This window comes from Geotrypetes seraphini, chromosome 3 (genome assembly GCF_902459505.1).
Source record: "Geotrypetes seraphini chromosome 3, aGeoSer1.1, whole genome shotgun sequence".
NCBI lineage: Eukaryota > Metazoa > Chordata > Amphibia > Gymnophiona > Dermophiidae > Geotrypetes > Geotrypetes seraphini.
Genome location: NC_047086.1, coordinates 73538470 through 73560847, shown reverse-complemented (window position 1 = coordinate 73560847; position 22378 = coordinate 73538470). Strand labels below are relative to the sequence as shown.

At 41.9% G+C, this 22378-nt stretch overlaps 1 protein-coding gene across 1 annotated transcript in view; it reads right to left on the bottom strand.

Annotated features, from left to right (window-relative positions):
• The window catches only part of CSMD1 (CUB and Sushi multiple domains 1), a 2397241-nt gene that overhangs the window by 838232 nt on the left and 1536631 nt on the right, over positions 1–22378 (bottom strand). The window contains exons 12-13 of the mRNA XM_033936341.1: positions 19354–19536; positions 7089–7415 (exon numbers count right to left, since the gene is read on the bottom strand). Coding sequence (XP_033792232.1) covers positions 7089–7415; positions 19354–19536 — 510 coding nt within the window. The remainder of the gene's footprint in view (positions 1–7088; positions 7416–19353; positions 19537–22378) is intronic.

The following is a 22378-nucleotide window of genomic DNA, read 5'->3' as shown; positions in this document are numbered from 1 at the left end:
TGCATCTCTACCTCACTCCTCTACCATCACCATGTCCAATAATTCTTTCTCCCTCCCTGTGCCCAAGTCTCCTCTTTCTTCATTTCCCCATGTGCACCATCTCTCTTTCCCTCTCACTCAGACACCCATGTCCAACAATTCCCCCTTTCTATTCCATCCCCCCAACTCTATATCTCTTTCCCTTGCTCCCTCCATTCTTGCATCCTATGTCCCAAGTTCATGACCCTCCCTCTTTCTTTCCTTCCTTCCATCCTTTATCCAAAGTTTGTGATCCCTTTCTTCCTTTTGTGTCCCAACACACCTCTTCTCTCTCATGTCTCAAAATGCCCCTCTCCCTCTCTCCCTCCATTCTGTGTCCCAAGTTTGTGCCTCCCTCCTACGGGTGTTTACCTGTTCTGGCCGGCTCCCTCCTCCTCCTTCCATCTAGTCACACTTGTTTCTCTTCACAAAGCCACAGGCAGCAGTTCTTAAATATGGCGCGCAGCTGACTGACCCAGAAACCATCCCTCTGAAAGGCTTCCAGGTCAGCCGCGGGCCACATGTAGGAACCGTGGTAAACACCCGTGGGAGGGAGGCACGAACTTGGGACACAGAATAGAGGGAGGGAGAGGGACACTTTGGGACATAGAAGGGAGAAGCAGGATGCCCGTTCGTAACTACAAGTCTGATGTAAGTTGGACGTTTGTAATTCGGGGACTACCTTGAACTATTACTGCTACTGTTATTTCTAGAGTGCTACCAGACATATACAGTGCTATACAGAGACATGAAAGAGACAGTCCCTGTTCGAAAGAGCTTACAATCTAAACCAGTGGTTCCCAAACCTGTCCTGGAGGACCCCCAGGCCGGTCGGGTTTTCAGGTTAGCCCTAATGAATATGCATGGAGCTGATTTGCATGCCTGGCACCTCCATTATATGCACATCTCTCTCATGCATATTCATTAGGACTATCCTGAAAACTCGACTGGCCTGGGGGTCCTCCAGGACAGGTTTGGGAACCACTGATCTAAACAGACAAAACAGAAAAAGAGGATGCCAGAGTGAGAAATACAGTTGGGGAGGATGGTGAATCTGCTGGCTAGGGTGGTGAGCAGTGGGCAGTGGGAAGTAGGGTTATGAATTGAAGGCCTATAATGTAGGCCTTTAAAACCCTGGCCTATATTACAGTTGCCTAAGTTCTAAGTTATAATATTCCATCAGCAGCTGAGCATTCATTACATCTTTTATATTGTTCAGAAGGCAATTTTTAAAAATCTATGAGCCTCAGCCCCACCACTCCACCGCATCAAAAAACTTTCATCGCGGCAAGCTTTACGTGGTCACTTCATCATCGGCTCTTCTTTGGTTTTTAAATCTTAAAAGTGCATTGTGCTATTGCTACAACTCCCTTATAAAAGTGCTTAGTGCTTAATTTCATTTAATATAATTGTGATTCACTTCATCCGACAATTATTTTTTATAAAATTTTTAAATATATAAATATATTCAAGAACTTAGCTTTTGTTTCTCTTCATAACATGCTTAGCATAATCAGTTTTTTTGGTTTGGGAAGGTCAAATTATAAGAATATAATGGAGGGAGGGAGGAAGAAATAGTATTATGATTTCAATATATGTAAGATTAATAAGTTATATTAAAGTGAATGTGATGGTATTATTATGTACTTGTTGAAAGTTTAAAAATGAATAAAGATTTAAAAAAAAAAAAAATTCTAGTGTGCAGATTTCAAAAGGGGCTTGGTCATGGGAGGAGTATAGACGTGTCACGGGTGTTCCTAAAAGTTAGGCGCAATGTTATAGAATACGCCCGATCTGCGTACAACTTAGGCATAAGCATGTAGGCCTGGTTTTCACTGACATAAATGCTTGCATCTAAATGTTAGCCATTTGCAACGGGCATTATGCGTGATTCTATAAACTGCATCTATCAATGGAGACGGTTTATAGCAGTGTTTTTCAACCGCTGTTCCGCGGCACACTAGTGTGCCGCGAGATGTTGCCTGGTGTGCCGCAGGGCCGCCGGGCCCGGAGCTGACAGGGGGCCCGAGGCAGGGGCGCCAGTAGCTCGCCAAGGCAAAGTGAGTCGATCACCCAGGACTCACTTTGTCTTGGCGATCTAATCTATCGAGCTGATAAGTCTTCTTCTCCCCGACGTCAATTCTGCAGTCGGAGAAGAAGTTCGGGCCAGCCAATCGCTGCCTTGCTGGGCGGAACTTCCTCTCCGATTGTAGAATTGACGTCAGGGAGAGCATGCGTCGGCTTTGGGGCCTGTTATCCATTGGTGGGTCCTGTTCCCCGATGGCAGCGGCAGTGGCAGTGGCTTGGGAAACGGCAGGGAGAAAGAAAGAAAGGGGGCAGGCAGGGAAACAGAAGGAAAGAAGAGAAACAGAAAAAAAGAAAGAAAGGTCAGGGAGAGAGGAAGAAAAAGTTGGGGGAGGGAATGAGGTGTGGAGGAGAGAAAGCATACAGGCTGATAGAAGGGAAGAAAGATTGGATGCACAGTCAGAAGAAGAAAGTGCAACCAGAAATCACCAGACAAGGTAGGAAAAATGATTTTATTTTAAATTTAGCAAAGTGGAGGCAGTATTACCACAGTTTTCAAAGGAATTTGCCCAAATAACTTAATAGTTAACTGGGTAAATTCCCAGAGATGAAAACTTCCCTTCACTTACTATGCACAGTTCTGAATTTATATCTGCTGTCTATATTTTACAATATGGTCACCTTTTACTAAACCGCAATAGTGGTTTTTAGCGCAGGGAGCCTATGAGCGTCAAGAGCAGCGCTGGGCATTCAGCGCAGCTCCCTGCGCTAAAAACTGCTATTGTGGTTTAATAAAAAGGATGGAGGGTATATTTGTCTATTTTTGTATGCTATAAAAACCAAATACAGAGAGAGACTGAGAGCTGTTGACGAAGAGCTACGTGTGTGTCTTTCTTCGATTCCAGCCAGAATATCAGCTTTGTGTTCAGCCAAACAGGCCCAGGTTTCGCACTGAATAAAGTATTTTATAATTTTTATAATTTTTATTTCGTAATAAAGTAATTATAAAATACTTTCTTTGTGTTTATTTGATTCCTATTCAAGAGAATTACTTTATATATAGTCAATATAGGCAGAGAGTTAAATTTTTTAACATTTTCTAATGGTGGTGTGCCTCGTGATTTTTTTCATGAAACAAGTGTGCCTTTGCCCAAAAAAGGTTGAAAAACACTGGTTTATAGAATTGGGATAAATGATAACCTTTCTTGGTGCTGATTTTTTTAAGCAACATACATAGAATTTACCCTTTAGTGTACAGTAATGGAGCAGTGCTGAATAGTTCAGGAATGCCCATCCTCCACTCTAAGACAGCTCCCAATAAATTTAAAAAATATAATCATTAGGTCTAGAAAGAAACATACTCTGCATTACAGTTCTAAAGTTTGTAGGATGAAAAATGGGTGTCATCCTGTTTTAAAAGACACAATCTAAAATATTCTGCACTAAGAACATAAGAACATAAGAAGTTGCCTCCACTGGGTCAGACCAGAGGTCCATCTTGCCCAGCGGTCCGCACCCGCGGCGGCCCATCAGGTCCACGACCTGTGAAGTAGTTTATGAACACATCTACAACCTACCTCAAGTTCTATCTGTACCCCTCTATCCCCTTATCCTCCAGGAACCTATCCAAACCCTCCTTGAACCCTTGTACAGAGTTCTGGCCTATCACATCCTCTGGAAGTGCGTTCCATGTGTCCACCACCCTCTGGGTAAAAAAGAACTGTCTTGATATGGCATTTCATAGATAAAGTAGTATTCAAGCTCACCCTAGACTACAAACCTGTTCTGAGATCTGAACCTTATTGTTATTAAACAGCAGATAGGAAAGATTCTCATGAAATTTAGATTGGCTAAAAGTCAACAGCTCACCCCCCTGTTTTACTAAGGTACGCTATGCAGTTTAGCATGCGTTTAGCACATGTTAAATCTACGTGCGCTAACTGCTAATGTGTCCATAGACTAATATGCACACGTTAGCGTTTAACGCGTGCTAAAAAGCATAGCACACCTTAATAAAAGGAGCCCTCAGTTGTAGATAAACGTAAAGTTAACTGATGAGGGTTCTACAGAAAATGCTGAAGTTTTCAGAGATAAGTAAAAAAGAAAGAATAAAATAAAAATAAAACTGTGTATCATCACAAATATAGTAATGAACATTCATATCACAGAACTTCTGTCATGTGGGGCATAGTGTACATAATAAACAGTAAAACTGACAAAGCAGAGAACCTTGTGGAATACCTGACTTCAAAGTCTTCAGGCAGAGAAATAAACGCCAGTGTGGAGAGGCATTTTTGAAAGGATGTCCAAGTCAGAATAGGGGCAACTACATCAGAATGTCCCAAACAGATGTCCATCTCACATGTATTTTCAAACAGGAAATGTGTTGAGATTTCCTGTTTGAAAAATATATTAGAAGGTCTAAATAGGGGGGGGGGGGGGAAAGACCTCAGTGGCTCCCAAAATACTCTCCATCATTGATCATAAAAATCCCCTCCTTCTTATTTTTAAACAACTTTTCTAATATTCTTTTATTTTCTTAAATAAATATAAGAAAATGTTTAATTAAATAGGAAAGAGGTTTGTTTTTTTAAAATGACCAATGATGGTGAGCAGTTTGTGAGGCTAGTTGTCTCTGTAGAGGAATATTCAGCCACTGAGATCTTTTCCCCCTGTTTAGAAGTGATGTAAAAATACAGATGATAATTGGAAGTAAGAGTGGCTTTGTGTTTAGCATAATACTTGCTAGGTGAAATTGGTGTAATAATTAAGGAAAACCACGCTTCAAAGTTAGATACAATAAAACTAATTTAAGATACTGTTTTAGCAATACTTCAGCAGAAAATAAGCGGAAACATGGAAATTTTAATTTTTAGCTCTGACATGATTCTCCAAAGACTCTTATCTTTATGAAGACATTCAAACTATCTTTAATCTACAGAATGCACAAAGGTAAGCTGGGGTTCCTTAGAGTCCAAATGGATTTCCAAACCAGACAAGTTAGATCAATCTCTACCATTTTGTCTGTAGTTTGCCACTAAAGGCTTCAGCAAAAACTCAGTTCTAGCAATCACCTTCCAAAAGTCAAATAGACAAATAGTTGAAGAAACTTCATCTACTCTTAAATCATCTACAGTCCTGTGGTAATCATACTCTCTCCAGCATGCGAAAAGCTGAAGGCACAAGACTTATCTGCCCTTCAAGTCCAGGCTGAAAACCCACATTTTTGAAGCTGCATTTAAGACCTACCCTGCCAATTAGTAAAATGCCCATATCTGTTGTAATTCCCTCTTACTACCCTACCCCCCTATACCTCTTAAGTCCCTTGTAATTCCCACATTAGTATCATGTATAAATTCACCCCTGTCCTCTACATCTGTCATAATTAGATTGCATAAAAAGATACAAAAAAGAAGGCAAAAGATGTCAGTAAGGACTCTATGAGTGTGTCTATCAGCTAATCACTACTAACAGACCAAACCACACAAATACCAAATGTCAATTGAGGAGTAGGGACGCTCTCAGTGTGAGGTAATTAGCGACGGGAGAACAAACTCCAGCGCTTCCACTACAAAGACGGAGGTGAATCACCTCGCCTGCACACCATCATCGGGCGTCCCTAGTGTGCAAAATCAACTGTGCAGAATTAATAACAATAAATAAGTCACAAACAGTGAACTAGTGAGAGAGTGAATCACACTGAAAACCCACTCATAGAGTCCTCCCCAGCCTAATCCCCAAGATGCAAAATGAAACCACAGCCAACTTAGCTTTTAAAGCGAGCCAAATGAAGTCAATGAGCATTGCGGGAAACCAAGATAGTCATAGGATCAACCGGTTTCGGGTGAAACCCTTCATCAGGATCTTAAGGCTGGAGCAGAACCGGCTGGGAGGGAAGCAGACGGAGGGAGGGAAGCCTGCTTCCCTCCCAGCCGGTTCTGCTCCAGCCTTAAGATCCTGATGAAGAGTTTCACCCGAAACCGGTTGATCCAATGACTATTCTGGTCTCCTGCAATTCTCATTGACCTCATTTGGCTCGCTTTAAAAGCTAAGTTGGCTGTGGTTTCATTTTGTATCTTGGGGATTAGGCTGGGGAGGACTCTATGAGTGGGTTTTCAGTGTGATTCACTCTCTCACTAGTTCACTGTTTGTGACTTATTTATTGTTATTAATTCTGCACAGTTGATTTTGCACACTAGGGACGCCCGATGATGGTGTGCAGGCGGGGTGATTCACCTCCGTCTTTGTAGTGGAAGCGCTGGAGTTTGTTCTCCCGTCGCTAATAACCTCACACTGAGAGCGTCCCTACTCCTCAATTGACATTTGGTATTTGTGTGGTTTGGTCTGTTAGTAGTGATTAGCTGATAGACACACTCATAGAGTCCTTACTGACATCTTTTGCCTTCTTTTTTGTATCTTTTTAAGCACCTTTTGGCAAATGTATAGGAGTTTATAGTATAATTAGATTGCAAGCATCTTGCATGTTTAATATACAGCGCTGTGTGTGTCTGGCAACACTTTAGAAATATACTACTGTTCATGAGAAGTACCTGATGATAAATTTAACCTAACCTGCTCAGGGGATATAACACCCCCTTAGGTGATGAAATGCTTGTCCATAGGCCCCATGACTGCTTAATACCAGCAGTTTTAATATTTTGTTGAACTGTTATAGTGAATCAAGGGCATTTCATAAATACAATTTAAAAGAAAATTAAAGATTCATTCAAATTTAGATTCTCTAAATTATTCTGTGTCCTCCTCCAAGGCTCTGAAGAGATAAGTCATGCCCGTTTGCACATACAGTATCTCTATGGCCATATGACAATAGGGCAGCTTGCTCTTTTCTGAGTCAGCGGGACCCCAGCAGTTACATCAGCAGGGCATCCTGCAATGTCACTTCCATCCACTCTGAGCAAAACAGCGAACCTCTCATTTTCAGGTAAATCGTCTCCTCTTTCCAATTCCATATAAACTTAACACCATATTCTAATATCAATTTACAACAGAAAGAATTGTGCATTGAAACATGAGATGCTTCTTACTTGTATAAGTGATATTAAAGCCTCTCCCAGTGGTAGAGTGGTCCGATTGAAATTCCACTCGAACTATGTGCCCATTGCTGGCCAATTGGGAAGGGACCTCATTGCCAGAAAACGTTCCAAGAGCTGGCAAATCAGAAATTCCTTCATCCTTTACCGAGACATAGTCAAACTGAGGTTCTACATCAAAGTCATTGAAAATGAGGTGAATCCGACTTCCAGGTTCAGAAATAATCAACCAGACACAGTTCATGTTGTTTCCATACTCTTCTGGGTAATTTGGTGATAGAATAATTCCTGATGGTGTGGTAAAGTTGAAAAAGCATGAGACTGCGCAGAAGACATAAAGACAGGATTATGTTTTAACTTTTTGTTCTCTATTCATTTAAAAGAAAATAATTTTAATTCTGTTATGATTGTAACATCTCCTGACTCCAGTAAGAAAGTATCATGATAGGACAAGTATAATCACCCAGAGGAAAACTATGATTCTGGTTATTTTGTTTGGCTAAGCTAAAAATAACATTAATTTAATCTTTATCTTAACAACTTTAAGACTCCTTTTACAAAGCCGTGTTAGCGGGTTTAACGCATGGGACTTTCCATCACGCACTGACCCCTGCGCTGGCCGATAAACTACCACCTGCTCAAGAGGAGGCGGAAGCGGCTAGTGTGGCTGGCAGTTTAGTGCACGCTATTACGCGTGTTAAACTGCTAGCGTGGCTTTGTAAAAGGAGCCCTAAGCTTCAATGCAAATCCAATCACTAGCAGAACACACAAACTTAGGGCTTCTTTTACAAAGCCGCGCTAAACCACCAGCCGTGCTAGCCGCTACCGCCTCCTCTTGAGCAGGCGATAGTTTTTCAGCAAGCTCGGGGGTTAGCGCGTGATGAAGAGTCACGCGCTTTAAACCCGCTAGCGCAGCTTTGTAAAAGGAGCCCTTAGTGGTACAAAAATGCTTTTTTACAATGTGGAAATTAAGAACCATAAAAAAATATTTTGATCCTTTATCGTTCAGACTATTGGTGCAGGCATTAGTTTTATCTATTTTAGACTATTGTAATATCATCTGTTTAGGAGCACCCAAAAAAATTCTAAGGAAATTAAGGATAATTCAGAATACAGCTGTTTGATTGATTTTTGGTTTAAAAAAGAACGACCATATTAGTTCATATTATCATTTACTTCATTGGCTGCCTTTGGAGGCAAGATTATTATTCAAATTTTCCTTTTTCTGCTTTAAGCTGATATTGGGATTGTCTCCAGCTTACCTTTTCCTCATTTTGTGTTGCATAGACCATCAAGAGAAACTAGAAACTTCTACTTATTTGCTTATCTAAAAATTAATGGGTGTAGATATAAGACCTTCTTAGATAGGACCTTTGCATTTCAAGCTGGTAGGCAACAATCTTGGTTAGGTAAATGTATTCAGCAAGCTATGTTATCCAATACAGTTTTTGGAAATTAATTAAGACCACTTTGTTTGATAAGTTTATTATTTAGTGAGTTTTATTATTGAAATTCTATTTTACAAATATTTGTATTTTTTACTGTATTATTGTATTTCGCTGATTGTCCAGGTCTTTTTAGTGTAAACCGCCTAGAACTTTTGGTTATGGCGGTATAAAAGAATAAAGTTATTATGATTATTATTATATAATTAACAGTTTTCAACTATCATACCATACTTGCTTAAGAAATCAATCCCCCTGAGACTGTTAGCATTCATAGCAAGTTGTCATCGCCATCATATTAAGCTAGCAACTTTCTGCTAAAACAGTCAGTATTCAGATTTTTCAGCATCAAATGTTAACTATTGGTGAGGGGAGAGTGTGGCGCAGTGGTTAAAAGCTATAGCCTCAGCACTCTGAGATTGTGGGTTCAAACCCACGCTGCTCCTTGCCCTCCTGGGCAAGTCACTTAATCCCCTCATTGCCCCAAGTACATTAGATAGATTGTGAGCCAGCCGGGAAAAATGCTTGAGTACCTGAATAAATTCATGTAAACCGTTCTGAGCTCACCTGGGAGAACGGTATAGAAAATTGAATAAATAAATATTAAACCATACATAAGCAGTGCCTCTGCTGGGTCAGACCAGAGGTCCATCATGCCCAGGAGTCCACTCACGCGGTGGCCCATCAGGTCCAGGACCTATTTAGTAGCCCTCTATCTATACCCTTCTATCCCCTTTTCCTTCAGAAAATTGTCCAAACCCTTCTTCAACTTCAATACCGTACCCTGTCCTATCACACCCTCTGGTAACGCATTCCAGGTGTCCACTACCCGTTGAGTGAAGAAGAACTTCCTAGCATTGGTTCTGAATCTGTCCCCTTTTAATTTTTCCAAATGCCCTCTCATTCTTATAGTTTTCGAAAGTTTGAAGAATCTGTCCCTCTCCACTTCCCCTCTAAGTCTCTGCTTCTCCAGGGAAAAGAGCCCCAGTTTCTCCAGTCTTTTAGCGTATGAAAGGTTTTCCATACCTTTTATCAAATGTGTCGCTCTCTTCTGAACCCTCTTGATATCGCCATATCCTTCTTTAGTACGGTGACCAATATTGGACGCAGTACTCCAGATGCAGGTGCACCATCACCCGATACAACGACAGGATAACTTTTTTAATTCTGATTATACCTAGCATTCTATTCTCTTTCTTAGAGGCCACTGCGCATTGTGCCAACGGCTTCATTGTCTTGTCCACTATTACCCCCAAATCCCTTTCTTGGGTACTCTCACTCAATAATTGCCCTTCCGTCGTGTAGCTGTACCTCGGGTTTCTGTTTCCTACGTGCAAGACTTTACATTTCTCTACATTGAACTTCATCTGCCATCTCGTCGCCCACTCCCCTAGTTTGTTCAGGTCCCTTTGTAAATCTTCGCAGTCCTCTTTAGTCCTAGCCCCATTAAATAGATTGGTGTCGTCTGCGAATTTTATTACTTCGCACTTTGTCCCTGTTTCTAGATCATTTATAAATACATACCAGGAAGAGTTCAGATTTATTTAGACTTTTTAAGCTAAAAAAGGCAAAAAAAAAACCCTCAAAAGTTTCTTAGCAACACAATTGAAAATATGCAGGTTGATATTCAAAAAGGTTTAGCTAGGCAGAAGGGGCTAAAAGGCCGTCCTGACTTTGGGATCCTTTCATTATGATGTGCTAATATAATTAGTGCACTAATTATCATTTAACCCACTGCATACCTATGGGCTGCATGACACTTAGCACATATATGGCACTAAACATACTCCAAATTCATTGCTACAAGTACACGTTAGTAAAAGGATCACTTTACAGGCCAAGTGAACTGGGCACCAGTCTGAATATGTGCCCGTGCCCAGTTCCAGATCAGCACATATATCAACTTACCAGCCCCTTACAACCTCAGGATGAATATTACCCCTATAGATTACAGTTTGGGGGCAGCTTCTGGAAAAATAACTAATAATACTGAGCTGTTTAACAATGTGCATTTGACTCTTCAACAAGGTAGTTGGAACTTTTCTCAGCAGTGCACCAGCTTTATTGTGCAGAAGAGATTTTTAAACTTTTTTTTTTCCTAATTACAATAATATTTAGGCCTGGAGGAATTTTGTACTCTTTAGCCAGATGCATTTCTAACAAAGCCTTCTTTTGCACAAACAGGTATGGATTACACATATGTAGTTTTCATGCAACACTGGTTAACCTGTTACAATTATAATTTCTAGAATGTTTATTCAGGATTCAAGTAACATGGAGACTCTTTTACTAAGCTGCAACAAAAACTAGGTTTAGCATGTTCTAATACAAGACTTTCTTGTACACTAAGGAGGAAATTTTGTAAATGGCATCTGAAAAGATATAATTTATCCTTTTTCTTAGACCGCGTAGAGTGAAAAGTGGGCAAACGGACTTTCTGATTGATGTGGAAGGCCTCATATGGACTCTTGCCCAAGGGACCATCAACCTTAGGACCTGCAAATGATGCCATGCCGTGGGAGTTGGTTCTGTTGCAAGTCTGAAATCTACTTCTGGAGCTTCAGCTCTGGAAAAAAGACCTGGCCCAAGGCCGTGTCAAACAAAATTCCAAGTAGTCCAGGTGCTGGATTGGCTCCAGCTGGCTCTTCTTGAAGTTGATGATCCATCCCAAGTCTTGGAGGAGTTTGACCATTCTTGAAACTGTCAATTTGCCTTCCTCTTTGGGCGGGGCTCTGATTAGCCAATTGTCCAAATAAGGGTACCACCACCACTATCACCTTGGTAAAAGTGCAAGGTGCCATCGTGAGTCTGAAATACCTTGTTAGCTGGAAAAATGGGCATGGTCAACCAATTCTTAGAACTGTTTTAACTAATCTCATGTAATTTGTATCAAATTATGAAATTATATCTAGACATGTTCTAGTTTATTCTTTTGTATTACACTTTAGACCATGCTGGTAATTTACAGAATAGAAATTGTATTTTGTATCCATCTGGCCAGAGAAATATTATTAATGGGGTTATGCACAAGTGCTGTCTAAAGGGTTTAATGTGGGTTTTCTTAGTCTTTATAGTAGTCCACCATTTTTTTTTTTTTACAGTCCCCAATCCCAATATATGCCTTCAGTTCTAGCCCATAGAGAGGTGGTGATGGAACAATTGTGCAAGGAGCATGAGTTGGGTAGAATAGCTGACCCATTTTCTTAGCCTCCTTTTCCTGATTTTGTGGGTTTTCCATTGGGCACTGTGCCAAAAAGTGTCCTTGCAAACTGTGGCTAATTCATAATTTATCAAATCAAATTAAAGTAGATGGAAATGTTTTCATAGACCCTGACACTTATTCAATGTAATTTGCTTCTTTGGAGCAGGCAGTTTTGTTGTTGCAATCTTGTGGGAAGGATGTTTGATGGCTAAGGCTGGCACTGAGTCAGCATTTAAACTGTTCTTTGGACATCCAAAATCTTTTCTGTTGCTAGGTATAATCAAGAAGGGTATTACAACCAGAACAAAAGAAGTTATCCTACCGTTGTATCGGGCAATGGTGCGTCCGCATCTAGAGTACTGCGTCCAATATTGGTTGCTGTACCTTAAGAAGGATATGGCAATACTCAAGAGGGTTCAGAGGAGAGCGACAAGTTTGATAAAGGGTATGGAAAACCTTTCATACACTGAGAGACTGGAAAAGCTGGGGCTCTTTTCCCTGGAGAAGAGAAGACTTAGAGGGGACATGATTGAGACCTATAAGATCATGAAGGGCATAGAGAAAGTAGAGAGGGACAGATTCTTCAAACTCTCAAAAACTACAAGAACGATAGGGCATTCGGAAAAGTTGAAAGGGGACAGATTCAAAACCAATGCTAGGAAGTTTTTCTTCACCCAAAGGGTGGTGGACACCTGGAATGTGCTTCCAGAGGGTGTGATAGGACAGAGTATGGAATTAGGGTTCAAGAAGGGATTGGACAATTTTCTGAAGGAAAAGGGTATAGAAGGGTATAGATAGAGGACTACTACACAGGTCCTGGACCTGTTGGGCTGCCATGCGAGCGGACTGCTGGGCACGATGGACCTCTGGTCAGACCCAGCAGAGGCACTTCTTATGTTTGTTATGTTTAAGTTTGATTTTCAGCGGGGTGTTATGTGCTCTTATCTTGGATCTTTGTCATAATCCAAGAAAAGAGACCAAGTCTTAGAAACTGAATTATTCAACTGGCAATATAATCAAGAAGATGCTGATTCAAATGCAACAAACCACATCTTTCTATTATTTTATTTGCCAGATATATACCATTTCAATTAGCAAGATAATTCAATGTATAAATAGAACCTAATTAACATTGTTGCCTCATTTCTCAAGAAAGTGTGCATTAAGACTTGGTCCCTTTTCTTTGACACATATTTGTTCACTGATTGGTGGAAGATATGGCTGAGGTTGGGAATAAGCTTAATTATTTTGATGATTTTCTTTTTATGGGTCCTGCTGAAGGAGGTTTATGTCCATACCTAGTACATTTGTTTGAGAAAGGGGTGGGGGTGGGATTTAGTATCAATGTTCACTGCTGTGTTCATAGCTGAAGCGCCGGGTGTGGGATCGCAGAAGATAAACTTGAATAGGGATGGAGGAGTGGTAGACCCTGATCGATTTCAGAGGGTTGTATTTGCGAGGAGCTCACTAAAATAAAGGTAGACAAAGCGATGTGGCCGGATGGTGTATATCCAAGGGTACTGAAGGAACTTAGGGAAGTTCTGATGGCTCTGCTGACCTACCTTGTCAATAAGTTTCTAGAGTTGGGAGTGGTACTAGAGGACTAGAGAAGGGTTGATATGATCTATTTCCACAAAAGTGGAAGAAAGGAAGAAGTAGGGAATTACAGCCAGTAAGTCTGACTTCTGTGGAAAGCAAATTAATAGAAATGCTTTTAAAACAGAGAATGGTGAAGTTTCTGTAATCCTATGGATTACAGGACTGGAGGCAACATGGATTCACTAGAGGTAGGTTTTGTCATACAAATCTGATCAATTTCTTTGACTGGGTAACCAGAGAATTGGGTAGAGGGAGTGTGCTAGATGTAGTTTATTTTTTTATTTTTTTTTTAGTTCAAAACTTTTATTGAATTTTCCTTTGACAGTTTTCTGCACAGACATCTAATAAATAAACTGAGTGCCCTCGGGATGGGTCCCAAAGTAACGGGCTGGGTCAAGAACTAGTTGAGTGGAAGGCGACAAAGGGTAGTGATCAATGGAGATCGTTCTGAGGAAAGGGATGTTACCAGTGGTGTGCCTCTAGGTTCTGTTCCTGGGTCTGTTTTAACATTTTTATTAAAGGGCTGTCGAGTAAGGTTTGCCTCTTTGTGGTTGATACCAAAATCTGCAACAGAGTAGACACCCAGGTTGGTGTTAATAACATGATAAAAGCTTGAAGAATGGTCTGTAATTTGACAGCTAAAATTTAATGCTAAGAAATGCAAGGCCATGCATTTGGGCTGCAAAAACCTGAGAGAACAGTACAGTTTAAGCGATGAAGAACTTATGTGCACGACAGAAGAGCGGGACTTGAATGTGATTGTATGTGATGATCTTAAGGTTGCCAAACAGGTTGAAAAGGTGACGATTAAAGCTAGAAGGATGCTAAGGTGCATAGGGAAAGGTTGGGCCAGTGGGAAAAGGAGGTATTGATGCCTCTGTATAAGACTATGGTGAGACCTCATTTAGCATATTGTGTACAATTCTGGAGACTGCACCTTCAAAAAGATATAAAAAGGATGGAGTCAGTCCAAAAGTAGGCTACTAAAATGGTGTATGGTCTTCGTCATAAGGCATATGGGGACATACTTAAAGATCTCAATCTGTATACTTTGGAGGAAAGGCAGGAGAGGGGAGATATGATAGAGACGTTTAAATACCTACATAGCATAAATGAGCATGAGTCGAGTCTCTTTCATTTGAAAGGAAGATCAGGAATGAGAGGGCATAGGATAAAGTTAAGAGGTAAGAGGCTCAGGAGTAATCTAAGGAAATACTTTTTTACAGAAAGGGTAGTAGATCTGTAGGGCTGACAGATACGTGGAACAGTCTCCCGGAAGAGGTAGTGGAGACAGAGACTGTATCTGAATTCAAGAAAGCCTGGGATAGGCATGTGGAATCTCTTAAAGAGATGAAGAGATAATGGTTACTGCGAATGGGCATGCGGATGGGCAGACTAGATGGGCCATTTGGCCTTTATCTGCCATCATGTTTCTATGTAGCTTTAAGAGAAATCTGAAGGTTGAGGTGGAACTGGATTTGGTTCAGATGCAGTTCAGGTTACCTTTTATGGAGCATTTCTGGTTTGGTAAGTTAGTGGCTTCTTCAAAAAAGATGTTGGGTATGAGCCATTTGGTGGGTGATGTTTGGTTTTATGAAAGAAAGGTTGTGTTTAATATTGGTTGACAAGTTGGTTGAGGCTACTGATAGAGCACCGGTATCAAAGTAATTAACACTGGGGCAAGTTCAGTTGATGATTGAGCATTTTAATTTAGCTTGTAAAGTTATCCCTATGGGGATAGATTTTGTTAGTTAATTATCTTTTCTTACTAGGTCATCACTTCTTCAAGATTCCCTTGCATGTAAGAGGGAATTTGAAGTTGTGGAAACACTTTTTTGAAACATTTTAACAGTGCTACAGTTTGGAAATATCCTCCAATTTCTAATACACATTGGCAATTGTTTTCTGATGCTTCTGGTAGTATGGTTATAAGGATGTACCGGTACTTTATGCGCTCTTGATGTTCCGGTTTTTGTAATGTAATGTAATGTTTTCAGCATCAGAAGGACTTGGGTCAATTCATTAAAATAAGATGAAATAAGCACTCTAATGTGTGTGGTGTCTGATATGGTTTGAATCTGTATTGTATTTTAATTATGCATGTTCTGCTGTGATCTACTTTGAATAAAAGTAGAATCTATAATAATAAAATGCTAAGCACACATGTGCACTCTTACCACGTGTTCCCTGAGATCTGATCTGTCAGGCTGTGGCCGGTAGGAGTACGCATGCTTGCCAGATAAGCCTCCCTGCTCTCCACCTCGCGCCACTGCAGTGGGTCCTCTCATGAGACGCACCTGCGTCGGAGAAGGATTCCGACGAAGGCGACGATCATGAGGGGAGCCGCAGTGGCACCTTCAAAATTAAAAATAAACTTCGGCCAGAAACGGCCCCACACTCGCGGCGGCTGTCGGCGCCTGCAGGCTGTGACGGCTTGAGGCCTCTGTGACAGAGGGCAGACATGAAAAGAGGTAATGGAAGGAGCAGGAGAGACACAGATGAGTGGACCTGAAACAAAAAAATGGCAAAAGGGATGGCACAGGGTCAGGTAGAGGTAATAGATGGTGGGAAAGGGAGCGATGGAAATGGTATGAGGGCCAAAAGGGTACAGAGGCCTACGGAAATGGTGAAAGGTGAGGTGGTGGGACTGGGATCAGTGGGAGGCACGATCCAGCCATGGTACAGGTGGAGCATGGGTGGTGTCAGGGTATAGGTGGGGTTATTATAGCACCCGTTACTGTAACAAATGGAACGAGGTGCTGCTGCACAGGGGAAGAGGTGCTGATGGACGGGGGGCAGGAAGGGAGGCCTACTGCTGGACAGGGGGAGCAGGAAAAAGGTGCTGCTGGACAAGGTAAGAGGTGCTGATGGACGGGGGGAAGAAAAAGGAAGAGAGGCCTAATGCTGGACAAGGAGAGCAAGAAAGAGGTGATGCTGGAAAGGGGGGAGGTAAAACAAAGGGAGAAGGGCTGCTGCTGGATAAAGGGAGCAGTGAAGGGGTGGTGGTGGACACAGGGGAGGTAAAAGGAAGGGAGAATGGACAGGGGGAGCAGCCAAGGGGTGGCGGTGGACAGCCGAGGAAAAAGAAAGACATAAAAAATAAATACAGAAAGCAGCTAAGGAGAGAGAGAGAAAGAAAGAAAGACACACACACACACACATATATTCTAGTACCCGTTAATGTAACGGGCTATAAGACTAGTATAAATAATAAACTATAAAATTTGCTTGCTGTTTCTAGTTTGAGAGATCGTACTGCGGGGATACAGTCGTCTCTCCGAGTCAGAGCGGAGGGAGCAATTGGGAAAGTATGGTTGAAGTATAGATGTTCATCATGTGTGACTGGGCATAGTTGGATTAGGGTTAGTGATTCAGCAGGTGTGGTCCTGTAGTTGGAGTGTCTAGAGAGGGGGGGGGGGTTCTATTAGGGGAGGAGTCAAGTTGGGGTTTTGTGATGGAAACTTTTATGTGCTATTATTAGGGCTTTGAAGGCACAACGTTTGTTGACTGTGCATCACAGAGTGCTGGAGTAATGGGGTTACAGAAGTTAAGATTGTATAGGAGGCAGATTGCTGAGTTCCGTATCCGTTGAAGGTATTTCAGGTCTTTCAAGGTGAGTCCGTTGAAGATAACATTGCAGTCTTCCATCCTCAAGAACACATAGGCATAAAACAGCTGGGCCAGATCTGATTTTGAAAAGTAGGGTTTGATTTTTTGGAGTTGGCGAAGGTAGTAGTAAGAAGATGAAACCATTTGAGAGATGTATGCTGATAGGGATAGATGGCCGTCTAGTATCACTCCAAGGCTGCAAACCTGGTCTTTTGCTGATAGGGAGGTGGATTCTCAGGACAGTGTTGGTCGAGTGAAGCTGGTATTCTTTTTTCTGTCCAGAGGAGTTCTGTCTTTGAGGTGTTTAGTTAGAGTTTATTGTCCATCATCCAATTCTTCATTTCATCAAGACAGTGACGGAGGTTAGTGAGTTGGGTGGATCGGTCTTTACCTAGTGGGATCAACAGTAATCGTCGGCATATGAGTGGATAGTGATCTTATATTTGTGGGCGATGTTGATGACTGGTTTGACGTACAGGTTAAAGAGCAGTAGGGAGAGCAGTGTTCTCTAAGTTCATCATGTGTGACTGGGCATAGTTGGGTTAGGGTTAGTGATTCAGCAGGTGTGGTCCTGTAGTTGGAGTGTCTAGAGAGGGGGGGTTCTATTAGGGGAGGAGTCAAGTTTGTTGCGGATGGTGTCAATTTTTGTTTGGAAGAAGTTAGAAAGGGTCTTGCTGTTGAGATTGGAGGGGTTGTTGTATTTGCGACCCTGGGCAGCTGAGAAGAGGTGGTTGGTCAATGCAAACAGGTGCCTAGATTGGTTTGGGACTTTCCCTAGTAGCTGTGAATAGTGGACCTTCTTCGCCTTCTGGATAGCACCGGTTACAGAATCGCGGCTTTGGGGAGTCTCTGCCGCTCAGCTGATGGGGGAAGGGAGATTTCCCCTGACGCGATCATATGAGTGCGGCCGTGGCAAGGAACCCCGAAACCAACTGCAGATCAGCTGGCAGGAGAGATGCCCAAACCCTCCTGCCCCACCCCTACAACACACCCGGAGGAGGGATGCCCAATTCCTCTTGCTGGAAGCCCCTCTAACATCCCTGGCAGGAGGGATATCCAATCCCTCCAGCTGCCAACCCTCGCTAACATCCTCGGCAGGAGTGATGCCCAATCCCTCCTGTTGGCACACTCCCAAATACCGCCACCCCCAAAACCCACCCCGACTCTCCCCATACCTTTTTGTAGAAGGCTGGCCAGAGGGATTTCCCCTTCCTCTGACTGACAGGCTCGCCTCTTCCAAATGGCGGGCCTTCCCCTTTTCAGTGCATTCTGGGATGCACTGGGAAGGGGCCTAAGGCCTTGATTGGCCCAGTCGCCTAAGGCCTCCTTCCCATTACATTCTGGGATGCACTGAGCGTGGCCTAAATTCTGATTGGCCAGATCCCTAAAGCCTCTCCCAAGGAAGGGACCTTAGGGATCTGGCCAATTTGAATCTTAGGCCACTCCCAGTGCCCATCCTGCCGGGGATGTTAGGGGGAGGTGACGGCAGGAGAAATTGGGCAACCCTCTTGCTGGGGATGTTAGTGGGGGTTGGCAACAGGAGGGACTGGTCATCCTTCTGCTGGGGATGTTAGGGGGGCCATCGACTTGGGCGCCAGTTACAGAATCCGGCCCTTTATGCTTGCCATGGACTGCAAGATGAACTAACAAATTGAATCTGGAAGAGATCAAACTGGCTATGTTATTCAAAGCCCAAATGATGAAGTTATGACTGTTTTAATTTGGTCACACTGTCAGAAGGGAAAGATCATTGGAGAAGGACATTATGGCGACCTGCAATTGGATAGCCGGACTAGCACAAAATCAATCTCCTTTTAGTCCTTTTAGGACTTGAGCACATGCCAATGGCACCTAAGTAAAAGAAGCCATACCTGGGATCTTATGTCCTCTGGCAACGCATTCTAGAACTTAACTAAGAACATAAGAATTACCATACTGGCCCTCAATGACTTTGATAACCATACCCATGGTAAAAAATTGACCAAATGAAAATAAATAAAACAATCATTCCTAGAAATGACATGGGGAATAAAAGAAAACAATATTTTTGTAATGTTCATCTCTATTAAACTGTACAATACTTTACTGATGTGAATAACTAGGTACTAGAGCATCCTGTGAAATGTATTACTTAACATATAGATGATGTTAGGATGTTTTCAGTTAAAAGTTTATGTATCATCCATTTACATAAAAAAGTATCATATGATTCAATTAAAAATAGAAGATAGTAAAATGCTGCATTCAAATGGTCTATGTGACATATGCACTAAATGGGCTAATAGTGATGTATACAAATTATTCAAACAAACATTTTCAAGTTTTGCTGCAATGTGTCTCAGATGGGCAACTACAGCCATAAGACAGGGAAAGCCAAAAATGGAAAAATTTTAAAAATACATACAAACACAGTTTGGTTTGTTGCCTGACCACTGATTATTTTGTTGGCATGTGATCATTTTCTCTCCAACCAGTTCAAATGCTGCTTGACACTCAAATGTAAGAGTGTCTCCATGGAGAAAACTGCTCCCCATTCTTTTCCCATAGACAGGAATTCCTGGATCGCCACAGCCTCCTTTTTCAATTTCTGCATAAAAGAGAGACAACACAGATGCTAATAAATTACAGTATACAGTATATTGTTTTCATAGACCAAGCACAATATCACAGAAATTTTTTCACTGACTTTTAGTAAAAACTAGGATGTACTTGCATTTTTAAACAATATGGGGCTCATAATAATTTTTTTTTAAAGTCCCAAAAGTGGCCTAAATCGGTACTTGGACGATCAAAAAGCCAGATCGTCCAAGTACCGATAATCATATCTGGTTATAGATGTATCTAAAACCAGCTTAGGCCTTTACCCTGCCTCTAAACCCTAGAGCAGGGCTGCCCAAGTCCGGTCCTCGAGATCTACTGGCAGGCCAGGTTTTCAGGATATCCACAATGAATATGCATGAGAGAGATTTGCCTGCACTGCCTTCTTGGAGTGCATCTCTCTCTCATGCATATTCATTGTGGATATCCTGAAAACCTGGCCTGCTAGTAGATCTCGAGGACCGGACTTGGACAGCCCTGGCCTAGAGTGAAAAGAGGTGTTTTTAGAGGAGGGGAAAGGGCGGGAGGTGGGCCGACCTAGACTTAGTCGTACAGCAAGTATAATCAAAAAGTTAAACAGGTTGCCCAGTCGGAACTTATACGTTTTGACATAGACCAAGCCAAAACAGGTATAAGTTCCGAATAGGGGCCGCTGAGCTGATCACGGCTGCCTTATCAGCTCAGCAGCCCAAGCAACCTGCCCACCCCCCACCGCAACGATCGTGGCAGAACAGATGGCTCATCTCCCCTGCCGCGATCGCAATCCTCCCCCCCGAACTACCGTGAACCGCGGCAGGAGAGATGTGGGACTTAGATGGTTTTTTTTTATTATGCCCCTCCACAGGTCAAGGTGTATTCTGTTAAATATATAATTTTAAAATACAGCACATTGAGACTTTTTTTTACTGTTTGTGAATGTCATATGAAGTTCCACAGTTTTGGCAACATAGGATAACCTACTTCATGAAGAAGCTCTTTTGAAATCTGAAGAGCAAAACAGGGATACTCCGTTGAGCACCTATCAAGCTGGGTATTTAATATCCCAAGCTAAGTATAATTCATACTGGGTTAAGGGTTCCTATACATGAACATATATGGACATAAATATACATAGATAGAAAAAAAGAGAGAAAAAAAAATTATATAGAATACTAAACTTTAAAAATAAAAAAGAGGGGGGGTTTTGACCGGTGAAAGCCTGCTTACAGCTAACCTGCCAAGACAAGGTCTAATAGCAGGTAGCTGTGGACGCTTGAGGTCTTTTACTTCCCCATAGAAAGTATCTAACAGTGCACTGAAATAAAACAAAACAAAAGTGCAAAGCAGAATAGTAAATTCATCCTGCAACAGCTCACGAGGAGTTAATACAAAAGAGCTGTTCAATCTGGTTACTAACCTATTTGACACCACCCGCTACACTCTACCCACACACAACTTTAAATTACCCTCGGCGAACGACCTAGCCCTGCACTTTGACTCAAAAATTAAAAAACTAAGAAACAATTGCCCAACAGAAGAACCTAATGAACACCATATAGCTAACACACAAGGAAATGAAACCCCTGCAGACATGTTCTGGGATTCATTTCAAGACATAGATTGGAATAACTATACCAAATTATACAACAAATACTCCAAATCATACTGCTTCCTGGACTCATGTCCCCCGGAAATCATGAAAGCGGCACCACTTGAATTTAAACTATCTCTACTGCACTACTTAGCCCATAACCTGAAAAACGGAAAATTCCTCACCAACAAAGGCCACATAATAATAACCCCTATCCTAAAAAATAGCAAAGAATCGTCAGCCCTAGTTTCCAACTACAGACCAATTGCTTCCATACCACTCTTTGTAAAGATCATGGAGGGGCTGGTACACTCCCAATTAATGGAATATCTAGACCAGTTTTCACTCCTTCATGAGACTCAATCTGGTTTTAGACCGCTTTTCAGCACAGAAACGGTAATTGCGGCCATCTTAGATTACTTGCACCTATTTTTAAGCAAAGGCCTCAGTGCACTGATCATGCAATTCGACATGAGCTCTGCCTTTGACCTTGTAGACCATGCAAATTTGCTACAGTGTCTAGACGCTATTGGCATCAGAGGCGAAGTGCTAAACTGGTTTCATGGTTTCCTTTCGTCCCAAACCTATCAGGTTCGCTTCAACAATGATCTCTCCAACACCTGGAGCAACCCATCCGGCGTTCCGCAAGGGTCCCCACTATCCCCTCTGCTTTTCAATATCTACATGACCTCACTGAGCGTTCAATTAACCCAGCTGGGGATAAAATTATTCAGTTACGCTGATGACTTCACAATTATTATCCCATTTGCCAACTCCATCTCGGAAACAATTCCAAAAGCATCAGAAGCCATAAACTTGATGGAACATTGGATGACAGACTTCAAACTCAAGCTCAATACTGAGAAGACAAAATTCTTTGTCGCTTCACCGCACCCTCTTGACACCAAAACCCCACTAGACATCAACAGACATAACTATCCCATACAGCCCACCATTAAAATACTGGGTGTAACTCTGGACCAATGCCTCACCATGAAAGATCAGGTGGACTCCCTAATCAAAAAGAGTTTTTTCACCCTCTGGAAACTTAAATCCATTAAAGCATACTTTGTTAACTCTGCCTTCAGAATCTTGGTACAATCCCTCGTATTAAGTCAACTCGACTACTGTAACATCGCCTACTTAGCAATCCCCCAAAAGAATATGTGACGATTACAACTAATGCAAAACACTGCGGTCAGACTAATCTTCGGTCTAAAGAAGTTTGATCACGTGATGCCATACTTCAAACAGCTACACT